Source organism: Diceros bicornis, chromosome 4 (assembly GCF_020826845.1).
Source record: "Diceros bicornis minor isolate mBicDic1 chromosome 4, mDicBic1.mat.cur, whole genome shotgun sequence".
NCBI lineage: Eukaryota > Metazoa > Chordata > Mammalia > Perissodactyla > Rhinocerotidae > Diceros > Diceros bicornis.
In genome coordinates, this window is record NC_080743.1 from 4,102,671 (window position 1) to 4,117,189 (window position 14,519).

The 14,519-nt window shown below is 49.0% G+C and overlaps 1 protein-coding gene across 1 annotated transcript in view; it reads right to left on the minus strand.

The window, feature by feature from the left end:
• Nucleotides 1-14,519, minus strand: part of JAK1 (Janus kinase 1) — a 49,955-nt gene that overhangs the window by 17,402 nt on the left and 18,034 nt on the right. Inside the window, exons 8-11 of the mRNA XM_058538220.1 lie at nucleotides 12,852-13,037; nucleotides 9,001-9,158; nucleotides 6,426-6,549; nucleotides 4,346-4,532 (exon numbers count right to left, since the gene is read on the minus strand). Of these exons, the coding sequence (XP_058394203.1) occupies nucleotides 4,346-4,532; nucleotides 6,426-6,549; nucleotides 9,001-9,158; nucleotides 12,852-13,037 (655 nt within the window). The remainder of the gene's footprint in view (nucleotides 1-4,345; nucleotides 4,533-6,425; nucleotides 6,550-9,000; nucleotides 9,159-12,851; nucleotides 13,038-14,519) is intronic.

Consider the following 14,519-nt stretch of genomic DNA (forward strand, 5'->3'; position numbering starts at 1 on the left):
GGAAACGAAATTAAAAATCTAGAAGGGATACTCCAAGACGGCAAAGACTGTGTCTATGCCACCTCCCGCTCCACCTCCACAGCCTGGCACAGAGCAGGCCTCAATCAACAATTGCTCAACGTGTGCAGGAACAATCAGCATGAGCTGAGGGGGAGGAAGAGGCAGCTGGGCCTAGGGAGGGACGGGAACCGAGGCAGGAGGGGAAACCCCGGTTTTGTGTGTGGAAGAACAGGGCAGGAGACCCAGAGAGGGTCGTGCCTGACACCACGGAGGCGCTTCCTACGTGCTTGCTAGACACACAGATTATGAGCGACCATCCTCCAAGCTCTACTGATTCACATAGCAAATCAAACATGTTACAAAACCTGCCAGACCAGGGTGGCCCAGAGGGCTAACTGGGACTGGATAATCCACAGAGGTGGCCTTCCCACCATGGGGCCACTGCAGGCTTCAAGGCTGTCGTGGGAAGAAAGCACCGCCCAATTCGCACTAGCAGTGAGAGGATTTGGGGAGCACCCAAGAACCCCATCGACTAGCTGCTGAGTATCGGGGTCCCTTCAGCGGGCCAAGTGACTCGAACATGGGCTCTCAAACCCTCACTACTCTGCACAGCAGGGTTTGCTTTTCCTTTTTTGTTTTTTGTCAGCTCACACTTTCTGACTGCTTTCTCTGTGCCAGCCACTGTTCTAAGAGCTCTACACACATTAACCCCTTCGTCCTCAGGAAAATCTAAGAGGTACACAGTATTCTTAGCTGCCTTTTATAGACCAGAAAAGAGAGAGTCCGAGATTAAACTATTTGCCCAAAGTCAGGCAGCAAGAAGCCCCTGACTCAGGACTCCTAGTCTGGGACAGCTCCAGGCTCTTCTCCCCCACAGCACTCCTGGCCCTGGTGGGGTTAGGAATCTGGGAGCCAGAAACAGGGCCAGGTACAGGCTCCCCTTGTGATCCGATCCTGGGTACACCTTTTTCCACAGTCTACTCTCCTCCATTCTGTCACCCCGACTCCACCCTGTTAACTGGGTAAAATCAGACTCAGGACTGCCCGGATGGAGAAAGGCCATCAAGAAGGTGCCCCTTGAATGGTGTCCCCAGGGAAGGGTCGGGCAGGGGGGCCGTTTGGGAAATCAGAGAGGAGGGTGGGAACAGGGGCCATTTATGAGCTGATCATTTGCACGGCTGCTTCAGCGACCATGGCACTAGGTCAACCATGTGAGTGAGGAAGCTGTTAAACCCCATGAACCTGTTTCCTCACTAGAGAAGTGGGGCAGTCACGCCCCCCCACTGGGGTGCTGTGAGGGTTAACAAGATAACACATGGGACAGTGTGCAGTGAGTGCTCCATAACCAGAGCCACTGTAACCATGACCAGCATCACACCTCAGTCAGCGTCTTCAGCCTTGTTGCACCAGCTGGTTCCTCGAGCCCTGGCAACAGCGTCAGAGCTGAAGGGTATAGTAATCCACAAGTGAGGCTGTGAGAGCATCAGTGGTGATGGGCCAACGGGTCTTTCTTAACATGGTCACTCTCAGACTTGAGAGGGGCGGTGGGGAGAGACAACGCACGAGACAGGTGGATTTGCTTAACTGTCACACCCACTCCAAGTGGCTGCCTGCTTTTCATTTATTCCACGAGGAGCTTCTCGGTTGCATTTTCAAGTTGGGGTCTGGCCATCAGAACGCTGTCGTCAGCAGAGCAGAGACAGTGAAGAACCCAAAATGACATTCTCTCTAATCTTCCTGATTTCACCACTTCTCTAACTTGCAGGTGGCAGAGGGAAGCAGGCCTACATAAGGAAGCCTCATTCGCGGGGCTTTCTCCTACTCTCCCACCTCCGGTCCCGCCTCCCCTCCCCAGCACTCCCTCCCCTGGGTCAGGAGAATCTGCCCTTGTCCCCAGGTCTTGGGCAGATGGCTGTACCCGCACCTTTGCAAAGAGTATGATGTAGAGGAAAGATCACTTGAGTTGGCGTTAGGAAACGTTGAGTTCAAACCCCCACTCCCCCACTACCTAAGTAATCTCAGGTAAGTATAATGAGGTAACAACATACTCTGGGTTGTTTTGAGGTTGTTTAAATGACTTAAAACATGAAAGACCCTCAAACAGGCCTGGCAAATTGCAAGCATTACTCGCACGACAGTAGCCATTATCATCATCATCAGGATTTACTGCTACTCTTGTTCTAACTGCTACTGATACTACCTAGCTGTGTGGCCTTGAGCTAGTCACTGAACATCTCTGAGCCTCAATTTCCTCACCTGTATAATAGCTACAAAGAGCTGCTGTTTAGATAAAAGAAATGCAAATATGCCTGTGAACTGCTTGGGACTAGGAGGTACTCACCAGTAGGTAGCTACTGCTGTAATTATTCACTCGACAGACACTGGCGAACGCAGACTCTGTGCTGGGGCCTGTGCACCTCCGGGTCTGAGTGGTTAGTGAGACCCAAGCCTGTCTGAAGAGTTCAGAATCCACTGGGAGAAGCAGGCCCTACATACATTCAATGCAGAGTTGCAGGGGCCTCAACAGAAGCCATGGGTCAGAGGCTCACTTCCCTTCCTGTGCTTCTCCTGCCAGAGCTCCTGGCTCACAGGGGTGGCATCTACACCAGACACCTCCCCAGCAAATCTCAGCAAAGAAATCATGCCCCAGTCTCCAACCTGCCACCTCTTCTTGCCTCCTAGGGTTGCTGCTCTCCATTTCTTCAGCCTCACCCAGAGCCCACTAATCCCCAGGAAAGTAACACTTCTAATACATGGAAGGAGACACCGTGTGAGTAATCAGGGCCATTGGGCTTTAAGATTTTAACGCACTCCGAGGTCCCAGGGCGAAGGCAGGGCAGAGGTGCTTTTACCTCCACAGAACGTCTTCAAGTTCAGAAACAGGCCACAGTTCTTACCCAAGGCAGGCAGGAGACCCTATCTGAGCAACAGGAACACAGGCCCTTCCTCCTTCACCAGGTTCAGTGTCAGCCCCTTCCTGGGAGACCCAACAGTGATCCAAACATCAAGAACCTGCCCTTTTCTGTCCTGTGTTGCTTCCTCTGCCCATCCTGCTGTAGACTCACGGAAGTACTCCCTTAAACAAGATGTGTCTCGGAGACTCCCCAGAGTATCCTCGACCACACTTACTAGGAACGGGAATAACTGTGCTGCCCTTTCAGGCCTGACCCCTTCTAAGGGAAGGATCTGACATACACAAGGTGGTCCCTTGTAGGCAAACATCAAAAAACCAGTACACAAGGGATATGGCACTCAGGGCAGACCTGGCACTCAAACCTCTCTTTGACCTTGAGAGACCCACTTCACTTCTTCAGGCCTCACTTCAATGAGACCCACTTCACTTCTCCAGGCCTCAGTTTTCTCATCTATAAAATGGGGCACCTGACCAGGTCACCCCTAAGTGTCCTTCCAGTTTTCACATTCTAAGAGGTGATGAATCCACCTGCAGGACATCACTGACACTGTTCACAGGGCTTAGTAAAGAGCAGCTGAGTTCCTGCCTCTCCTACCGTGACTCCTCGATCCTCCCGCAGCTCCCCACCACCTGTAGGATAAAGTCACGGCTCCTTGGCATGGCAGCCAGGGCCTCCCAGCATCCAAAATCTCTCCCCTCACAGTCTCACATCCCCTTCTTTCCAACTTCACTGAACTTTTCCACACCCTCTGCCTTTGCCTGCTGCTTTGCCCCTGCACATGCTCTGCTGGAAATGCCCTCATCTACCCGGCAACCTCCTGCACACTGTACAACACGGCTCAAGACCCACCTCCTCCCGCAGTCTCCCATGCCACATAACTCAGGGATCGTGCCCATCCCCTGCTTTGCAACAGCAGGGTCTGATACAGGTACGTGGATTAACACACCCATCACATCCCGTAGCGGCCTCATTTACCTGTTTTCTGTATTTGACTGGAAACCCTTGGAACACAGGGACCGGGTGAGTCTGATGCATTTCTGATTCTTTGCATCTAACATAGTTCTTGGCCCCCAGAAGATGTGCCAGGAACATTTCTCAGAGAAATAAACCACTGACAGGGGAACTCTCAGAACACTTTATCTTAAGGAAGAAAGAAGCAAATTTCTGCTTACTAATCCTAAACATGCCTCTTCCTGCAGCCTAATTGAGATGCTGAGAAAAGGTTTCTGTCTTTTCTATAGTAAACGCTGACACTTGAGGAATGGGATTTGTTACAAGTTGGGGACAGACTTGTAACAAAACTCAAGGAAAAACACCTAGAAACTGTAGGGAGGGGCCACTCTCTTCACACCACCCGGCATCTTTTGGTTGCTCAGGGTCCTGGAGCATCACCGAGGGGAACCGGCCTGATGCAGCATGGGGAGACCAACCTCGGGGCTTGGGCTGGCAGCACCGCTTCAGCACGAAGCTGATGTTGTCCGTGCGCAGGATCTGCTTCTTGAGGTGGCTCATGAGGTCCCCGAGGCTGGGGAAGCTGCGGTCGGAGCCATGCAGGCTGTAGCAGCCCTTCTGCACCTCGATCTGAAAGTTCTTGAACTGCTTCTGGCCACCTGGCACCTGCCATTCAGGAAGATGACCAGAAACAATCTGTTAATTTAAAAGGGGTCAGGGGTCAGGCAAATGCACCAGGAGTACGTAAGATGTTGACAACAGGGGAGGCTGGGTGAAGGATACACAGAAACTCTGTACTATCTCTGTAACATTTCTATAAATCTAAAATTATTCAAAAACAAAAAGCTTATTATAAACAAGTAAACAAAACGATAACTAAGTAACTAAGAAAAGGGGGTCCAGGAGAAGGCACTGATGACAGGGCGTTAACACTAGGGCGACAGCAGAGCAGAGCAGTGATTTCCCCGACAGCATCACTTCCTTCTGGACCTGTAAGACGAAGTTCATGGCAATGAACCTCTCAGAACTGCTGCTATGATTATATGACACGGTGCACGTAAAAAACATAGCACTTTATAAAGGTTAGCAAATATTATTATGCATGAAGTAATAATTACTATAGCAAAATTTATCCAGCAACTCCCTCAAACTGAGCCCTTCCAGGCCACACGTCTATTTGAGAACCACCCTGGGAGGCAGCGGTCAGCTGTCTGCTCCAGTTTTGGGGTTCTATGGCGCCAGAGAGGAAGTACAGGCAGAAGTTTTCCTACATGGGCACTTTTTGTACAAAGGAAACTATTTTAGTGGTTAAGAATGAGGGCCAGAAAGATCTACTTCTGGCATAAACTAGGACAAGATATTTAAAATCTCAATGCCTCAGTTTCTTCATCTGTACAGGGGATAAGATCACCTCTCCCATCAGGCTAGGATGAGGCGTGAACGAGAACATGCAGGTCAAGCGCTCAGTGTCTGCTGAGCTAAATCAACAGGAGGAGTAACCACGTGGGTGAGTCCTGCTTTCCCCAGGTGACCTGACACCGGGTGGACCACGATACTGAACCACAGACATTCTTGGTCCAGCACAGCTCAGCCCAGCCATCCAAGAACACCCCCGCAGGCCGGTGGCCCCTGAGATGTCATCCAGGACAGTGGCAGCACGGGGCTCCTTCTGCCATTTCCTCTTCCCACTCTGGACCGAGCGAGTCCAGGCCCAGGGGTTCTCTGGTACTTCTTCCTGTGTCTGAGGCCCACGGCATGCTCACGTGCTGACTTCCATCTCACAGGCCCCTCCTCGCCCCAGCTTTCCCAGTCCATGGTGAACCCCATCAACACTCGCGTATTTATTTGGACTAATTCTGTAAAACTCATTGTCTTTTAAAACACTCCATTTCTTGTTTTTAAAAGAAATTACATGAACAACAAAGGCATCTGTGGTCTAGTGAGGTCAAGTCAGGGATTCTGGCTTCTACCTTAGCCTTCGGGATTTCCCTCCCCTCATTCCTGGCTTCCAGCTACACTTGAATCACTAGCAGTCATCTCCACTTGTTGTCAAAACACGGGCAGCAATTTGTCAGTTAAAAGGTCCAAGGCTACCATCTGGGGAACTCTGTGTCAGGCCAGGCTGCGAGCCGGCCTTCTTGGCGCTGGCATGTACCAGTGAATGCCACGCAAGCACACACGGCTCTGGGTCTGTTAGGGTCTTGGCACTGAGTGCAAAACAACTACTCTAAATAATGACACAAACTTCGTAAGTGTTGGCGTGAACTGGTTTTCTGGTCGCGGCGTTCCACGTTCCAGAGCAACAGTGGACCCTGCCCTGGGTCCCTTGAAGGAAGAAAGAAAGCGCCGTGAGGAGGAAGGTTACAGGGTCTGGCTGCTCGGGAGCAGTCTCCTCTTGGAGAGCAGGCTGCCCCTGTTGGAACTGCCAGGGATTTTTCTCAGAGACAGGCTTTCCCATCCCCACCCCAACGGTGGTGCTCTCTGCAGCAGCCCCTGGACCAGGCTGCACCAGGCACCGTGTGGCCATATGCCTTGGCCCAAGCCAGTATCCCGACTGACCTCAGACTTTTCAAAGCAGGTGACGGTCATGAGGATGTTGTCAAAGTCGGTGCAGCTCCACCGCAGCACGTACATCCCCTCCTCGCCTCCTTCTTGCCGCAGTTTATTGATGGCATATTCTGTGCTGGAGGGAGAAAGAGCTCACACCAACAGGAGCACACTAACCCCATGGGGTATCCACTTCCTTGTGCCACCTCAAGTTTCATGGCCCCATCACATTACCCGTCCTAGGTCCTAAGATCCTCTCTGATATTACATGAGGCAGGCTGAGATGCTGAGGAGCCTCCCACAGATCGAATCTCTGAGGTCTAGAAGAGGACTTGGTCTGCTGCCCAAGGCACTGTGTGCTGTGCGTCCCCCAGCTCCCCATACATGCACCTCCAGCTCCAGCCAGAAGAGCTCCCCAAGGCTGCAGACGTGCAGCTGCCCACAAGGCAGTGGTGGGGGTCCCTCCCCCATCCCTAGGCAGCACAACTAGAACATGAGCCTCAGGAGGGTGCCAATGTGGGGTTGTTCTGCTCATGGCTGTATGCCCTGTAACCAGAACATGTCTGGCTCATAGTAGCTGCTCAATAAATGATAATAAACACTGAATAAAGAAATCAGTGAGCATTAGGAAGATGTTAATAGGGAACAGGCCTGTCTTTTACTCCTTTGCACCCCCAGGACCAATCAGTCCTGGCCCATGCAGGGCAGTGGGCACCTGCTAAATAAATCCACACATGAGGTTACTACACCTAGTGAGCAGTGCTCACCAAGTGTTGGTGCAAAAGGGCTGATATGGTCAACACACATTAGAAAGGCAAAGACCAACTGCTCTATGGTCCTTGAAACCTTCATGCCTTTGCACATATAGATACCTCACCTGGGATGCCCTTTCCCCTCTTTAAGACCTGGGAAACCATCAGTGGTCTTTCAAAGTTTACTCTGATTTGAATGCTTCCTACTCTGAGAAGCTCCTTAGGCAATGAGTGTCAGCCTGGCACAGAACACGGAACATTCATTCACTCGACAAATACTGAGGGCCTGCGATGTGCCAGGCCCTGCCATGGGTGCTGAGAAAAAGCCGTAAGCCAAGTAGACAGTGCCCCTGCCCTTCTGGGGCTCATGTTCTGGGCAGTGAGGGCAGGCAGACAAGAAACAAATGAACCCAAAAATAAACACAGTGTGTTGGGAGGTCATAAATGCCACTGAAGAAAGACAATGCAGGGGCCAGCCTGGTGGCGCAAGCGGTTAAGTGCACGCGCTCTGCTGTGGTGGCCCGGGGTTTGCCGGTTCGGATCCTGGGCATGCACCGACGCACCGCTTGGCAAGCCATGCTGTGGCGGTGTCCCATATAAAGTGGAGGAAGATGGGCACAGATGTTAGCCCAGGGGCCAGTCTTCTTCAGCAAAAAAAGAGGAGGATTGGCAGCTGTTAGCACAGGGCTGATCTTCCACAAAAAAAAAAAAAAAAAAAGAAAGAAAGATAATGCGGAGCGAAGGAGCCAGAGAGGGTGAGGTGCAGGGGGAAGAGGTGTCATTTTTCTATAGAAGGTGGTGGGAAGACTTCACCGATGAGGTGCCGTCTGAGTGACACCTGAAGGACTTCACCGATGAGGTGCCGTCTGAGTGACACCTGAAGGAATGGTGGCTGTGTAAATTCTGGAGGAAAAGCAGTCCAGGCCAAGGGATGAGCCAGTGCCAGGGCCCCACAGCCTAACTGTGGTTGGCATATTTATCATAATGCTCAACCCCTTGCTCTACAACTCCTTGTGTGTCTGTCTCCCCGTGAGTCTGTGAGCCTCTCCAGGCCAGGGATCACCCCTCCAACAAACTACCTGCCCACAAGGTAACGGGGATAGGGAAGAAGGAGGGAACCACGTCATGTAGAAGGCAGCTGAAGAGATGCTTCCCCAGATATCTTTTGGTCTGGGAAGAGAGACTCAGAAGAAACGCAGCAGCTGTTTCCTTTGCCTGAAGGACAGTCATATATAAGAGGCAGTAAAATGAATCCCTGTTGCTTCAAATGACGGAACTCCAATGAGCAGGCAGAAGCTACAGAGAGGCAAACTTCAACTCCACCTCAGAAAGGGATGCATATCTGTAATTGCTGGGGCTATAACCCACTGGCTGCCTCACATAGCACCAAGTACCCCATCACCAGAGATATTTGAGCACAGGCTACTAATTCTGAGATGCAGGTGGGACAGCTATCCAGTGAAGCCCCTTCCAGCTCTAAGTTTGGTCACCCTCACTGTCCCCACCATTTACCTGGCACTGTCTGGCACAGCAAGGGATTAGGACGCATAGCACTTCCTGGTCAGCTGTGGAGAGGTGAGGGGCTAAACCACAAGGAGACCCAAGGAGAGAGAAGAGATGTGGCTGCTGGAAGGACCCAGGCAGGAGATGACAGGAAGGCCTGACCAGCGAACAGCAGAGATGGGAAAGAGGGCACCAAATCACACTAAACAACGTGCTTATCTGGCCCCATCCTAAACCACTGACGACACCTACGTGTGAGGAAGTCACACTCCCCACCACTAAAATGTGGGTTCTTTTCACACTAAAGGCAACTGAAAGGTTCTAGAACCAACCAGATTGGACCGTGACAGCCATTCTGTATGTTGTGGACGATCAACGGGGGAGCCACGTCGGTGCAGAGGTAATGATGGGCATCTGCCGTGAGCCGGAAGTAGCCGTCTACCAAGGACACAAAAGACAAGGCCTCCTCGTGGGAAGAGAGCTTCAGCTCCTGGTGGGAGAGAAGAAACACCCATGGTTACATCATGTGCCGACCATCTTAAGCTGCTGACTCTGTGGGGAGGTACGCAGGGAGAAGAAATTGAACACATGATGGAAAACACATGACCTCAGAGGGAAACTTTTTGTTGACAGCAGCTGTACCCCTTGCATTCATAGAGGACTTTGTTCATCAAACTTTCTCATCTGTTACCAAAAACTATCAGATGAGGCTCAGTGTGTTTGTGCATGAGGAAGAGGAAGACGGGGAGCTGTGGCAGGCAGGAGACCCACAGAGAAGCTGACACCATGGTCCAGGGGGAAGAGCAAGCCTGAATCCAAGTGGTGGAGGTAAGAAAGTGGAGGTGGGAGGAGCAGAGGTAAGCAAGTGGTACCCTGGTCTGAGCACGAAGCAATGACTGACTCAGCCAGCAGTACTCCAGTTTTAAAGAAAGGAAACAGAGGTCTAGGTGCTTCATCTCATGTGGAGTTGGTCTAAAAGGTGCAACTCCTGGATTTAATCCAGGAATGGTCCCAGACACAATGATGAGGTCGCTAGGTTAAGACCAGGGACCCCTGCGAGTTTGGAGGCAGAGAGTCTTACCCAAAGCGGGAGAGGCAAAGGCAAAAGTGCAGAAGGAGGGAATTTCCATGGAAGGAAGGTTTTCAGAAATACACTTGGGGATGAAGATGAGTGGGTTTTTTTTTGTCTTGATCATATAACCTGAGTAGAGATTGTCCATCTGGGAGGAGCCATGGGGTCAACCAGGAACCTCTCCTGGTGAAGGAAGGTACATAAAGCTGTGATTTAGAGCTCTGACTCACAAAAATATTAAAAAGCACCTGAGCCTCCAGAGAAGGCAAAATGACACTTGAGACTAAAATTCTTTCCATAGCACTGGAAAAAGGAGAGGCTGCTGGCAGAGAAAAACAGAGACAAGAAGACCAGCGAAGGGGACAGGGGATGATTACAAGCAATTAGGACAGAGTAAAGGGGCCTGGTGACAGTCAGCTATGGTGCCACAGGAAGGGTGCTCTGGGGTTGTGAGCCAAGGAGGCCAAAAGAGGGCAGGGCCACCATAGGGAAGGAGATTCAGGAAGGAGACTTGCCAAGTGTGCTTCCTTTTAGGTGTGACCTGACCTCCACCTGCAGATTCCCAAAGGGCAAATTCAAGATGGCCTGGCTTGGGCACCCTTTCACCCAGTCACATGTAAACGAGACCATGTAAGCACTTAAGTTCCCTGAGAGCAGAGTCCGAATGGAAATAGGAGACGTCAAGGAGATGCAGAGAAGAGGTAAATCAAGATACGCTCTGATAACATCCTAGCATCACACTTTCCTGAAATACCCGCAGCCACAGTACTGCCTGATCAAAGGGCTCAGAAATCCCATGGCTGGGAAGGGACGGGGGAATGAGATACTGAAGAGAAGGCATCATATAGTGTTAACCCCCAGGCTCTGCAGCTAGCTTAATTGGGTTCAAATCTCAGCATCTCCACTTGCTATTATGTTTAAGTATATGTAATCATCATTTTTATAGGTCAAAAAGTGTCAAATAGTGGCAATTGCATAATGGTTTAACCTAATAGCTGTATGACCTTGGACAAGTCACTTAACCTCTTTGTGCCTCAGTTTCCTCCTTTGTAAAATGGGGATAATAAAATACCTACCTCATAGGGTCGATACGAAAATGCAAAGAGTTGATATTTGTAAAGTGTTTAGAATAGGAAGTGCCTGGCACACAGTGAGAGCTAGTGTTTGTAAAGGGAAAGAAAGCAATGGGGAGATCAAAATTCATTTCTTCCTGCCTTCCTCCTGCTCCCTACACAGCACTGCAGCCTGGCACGGAGTCGCCGGCCCACGTGGTCAGAGTGAGCTCTGGCTTGGATGAGCGGTGCACCAACCGGGGGCCGGACTTCACTCTGTCAGCCAGGATAGGATGGGGGCAGGCTCACAAAGTCTGTACTGGCTGGCTGCTGCTTCTCCTCCCCTGCCACGCGTCTTCAGAGTCTGGCCATGTTCAAAAGCCAGATCACGGCTGTGCCAACCTCTCCCTCTACAGGGTCACTAGCGTAGAGGACGCCCTGGAGCTGAGCTGCCACGTTCTCACCCTGGGACCTTGCACAAGCTCCTGCAGCTCTCCAGGAGTCTCAGATTCCTCCACTGGAAATGGAGCCCAAGTCCCCACATCTCAGGCTCTTGTAAGGACTAAAGAAGATCACGTAGACAGAGCATATAATACGGCCTAATATCTATAATATGCTGAATAAATAGCATTTATTTTTATTTTCTCCCTCCCTCCATTTTCCATCTTTCCACTGCCATCTATCTGGGTTCTTCTACGTCTCCCTTCACTTTTTTAGTGCAGTGTCCTGATGAAATTAACGTATGTCTATCATTAAAAAGGGGGAGGGGAGCGGGGGGAATACAGAAATTAAAATCACTCGTAACCCACCATAAATAACACCTGTTAATATCTGTTTGTCTAAGAGCATGTATATGCATATGCATACCTTTGTTAAATTTTTTGAACAAAATTAGTACCATTCTATACATAGCTTTATATTCTGCTTTTTTCCATTTACAAAGCATTGTTCCAGATTATGAAAAAAATTCAGCAATTTGTTTACATAATATTCTACTACTCAGGTGAACTGTGATTTACTTTCCTATTCTCCTATTATTGTCTATTTAGCTGATCTTCGGTGTTTGACGTTGTAAATACTGTTGGGATAAACACCCTCATTCATAGACCGCTGCCGGCCTCACTGTTTCTGGAAGACAGGTCCCTGGGTTCCTGGACGGAGGGATACAGAAGTACTTTCACGGCTTTTCATACACACTGCCGAGCTGCTTTCCAAAAGGTAGATGGAAAAGACAAGTTACTCAGGTGCAGAAGGTGAACACCTGTCCTGAACCATATCACCAGATTCTTTCCCAGCACTGAGCATTATCCTTTGACAAAGTATTTGCCAAATTTTGGGCAAAACACAGCATTTCCCTGGTGTTGACCACCCTCACTTTGAGAGAGTGCCTGCCTCACAAGCCTGTCCTCGGCCCCTCCACGTGCTGTCGGCTGTGACTTTCCCGACACAAACATGTTTATTTTGGCAGGGCTCCCACTTCCCCTGCCAAACTGCCTGCCTGTCTAGATTATGTCCTCAGTGATACCAAAAAAGAGGAAGTGAGATTAAACACCCTTTCCTCTGTCCGAGAGTCACTTGGGTGTGCCTGACACCATGATGACGACCGCCACTGTGGCCACAGCCACCAGCCTGATACTGCTGAAGTGCAGAGTGGGGCCTCCCACCGATCACATCCCAGATGACCTGCCCAGCTCGGCAGAGAGGGCGTCCAGGAGCCCTCAGGGAAAAATGCTCACGTTCACCATCTTCTTTTCCTTCAAATCCACTAACCTTTGTGAATTAAATATTGATGCTGAAATATCTTTGGGAGGCAGCAAACTCTGAAGCAGATACACGTTTGCAAGACCAAAGACAGACACTGGAATGCACCAGTGTAACTTAAAACCTGACACTGATAATGTCAATGTCAGCAATAGGGACTTTGTGGCTTAAATAAGACAATCATCAGATTTTCTCTGAGGGACAGGAACTCTGAAAAGCATGTGCTGCGCAACCGTCCTCAGCAAAGTCTCCCTCTCATCTCCGGACCCAGACTGAAGTGCTGCTGGAGCACACTTACCATTTTCTTGTTGTCCTGCTTGTTAATGCTGACCACAGACTCCTTTATTACAATGTGAGTGATTTCAGGGAAGTAAGAAAAACTGTTCCACTCTTCCCGGATTTTGTTTTTCTCCTCATCCTTCTTGTATTTATTTTCCAGTTTTTTCCGTTTCAGTTTATTTTTTTCCTTTTCAACAGGAACAACCTGATAAGATGCATAAAAGTGACAGAGTTTAAGTCAGCTTTCTCATTTTCTTTCAGTAAAAGGCCAATGCGTCTGGTAAACTAATGCAGGGTCTACGTCTCTCCGAGGAAGAGAAAGCCAGTGTGCCTGGATTTACAGAGGAATTGGGAGAGTTGGCACCATGGGCTTAGGATCGCAGTTTTGGATCCTATCAGGGAATCCTGAGATTTTATATCCGGCAGAGACCTGAATGAGCACACTGACTAAACTCTTTGCGTAGTAATCTGTAATGTACAAGTAAATTCAGAAAGGTAAATAACTGCCCACTAGATATGCATCTACCATATCTAGGAGTCAGGTCCCCTCACTTCCAGACTGAGATACAGGTTTCAACACAGGCAGAGAACACATTCTTCCCAAATATGACTGGATCGAACATGGGTTTTCTCCTCTTAGAATCTATCACTGATCGTCTTGACTTTCTAACAATATTCAAGTCGGCATTTTCAAGAGAAGACATGGATCCCACATTTGAGTAGTCTAGGGAGTCATACATGTCTGTATAAGTTCAAATATGTTGTGCAGCATGAGTCTTGGAAACTAGAGGTCTGGGTTAAGATCCTGTCTCCGCCAATTACTTAACTAGTTAGGTCATCTCTTTGAGCCTCCATTTCCCCATCCATTGAAGAGAGACCTTACATCTTCACAAGGCTCTCTGAGGATCTGACAAGTTCTTATTAACACAGCACCTACCGCAGGGAAAGCACGCAGTACATGTTAGGCATTGTTATTTTAGCGAATTTAGAGAATAAAACTGGAAGAGAAAACGAACCTCACCTTTACTTCAATATTAGTATTTACAATAATAACAATGACAATAGCAGCTACAATAATTTATTGAACATTTACTATATCTCAGGCTCTGTGCTGACTTTTCGTTCTCTCGACAATCCTGTGAGGCAGATACAGTAAGTATCTCCATTTTACAGATGAATACCATGTGGCTGACACAGGTGAAGTAACCCAGCCAAGCACACAGAATATCAACAGTGGAGCTAGGATCTGAACTAGGTTTATTTAGGTTTAAAACCCATGCTTTTAAACCACTCTGCTCTATTGCCTCATCCTACAAACATTTCAAAAAGCTTAAAATGGCAAAATCAATGATCTTACTTCATGGAGCCAGAGGCCCAAGTTCAATTCTCGGCACAATCGCTCATTAGTTAGTTATGACCTTGGGCAAGTGTCTCAACTTCTCTGTGCCTCTTTGTGCTCATCTATAAAATAGCAATAATGGTAGTATTCCCCTAAAAGGTTTTTTTTTAAGGAATAAATGAGTTAATACAGGTAAATGCTTAGAAAAGTACTAGGTATGTGGTAAGTATGCAGTAAATGTCTGCTGTTATTATATATTATTGCATATTATATACATTGTTATTATGTTTCTCTATTTCCCTACATAACTCAATAAATATTTATTTAGACCTACTGCTGCACGGATGC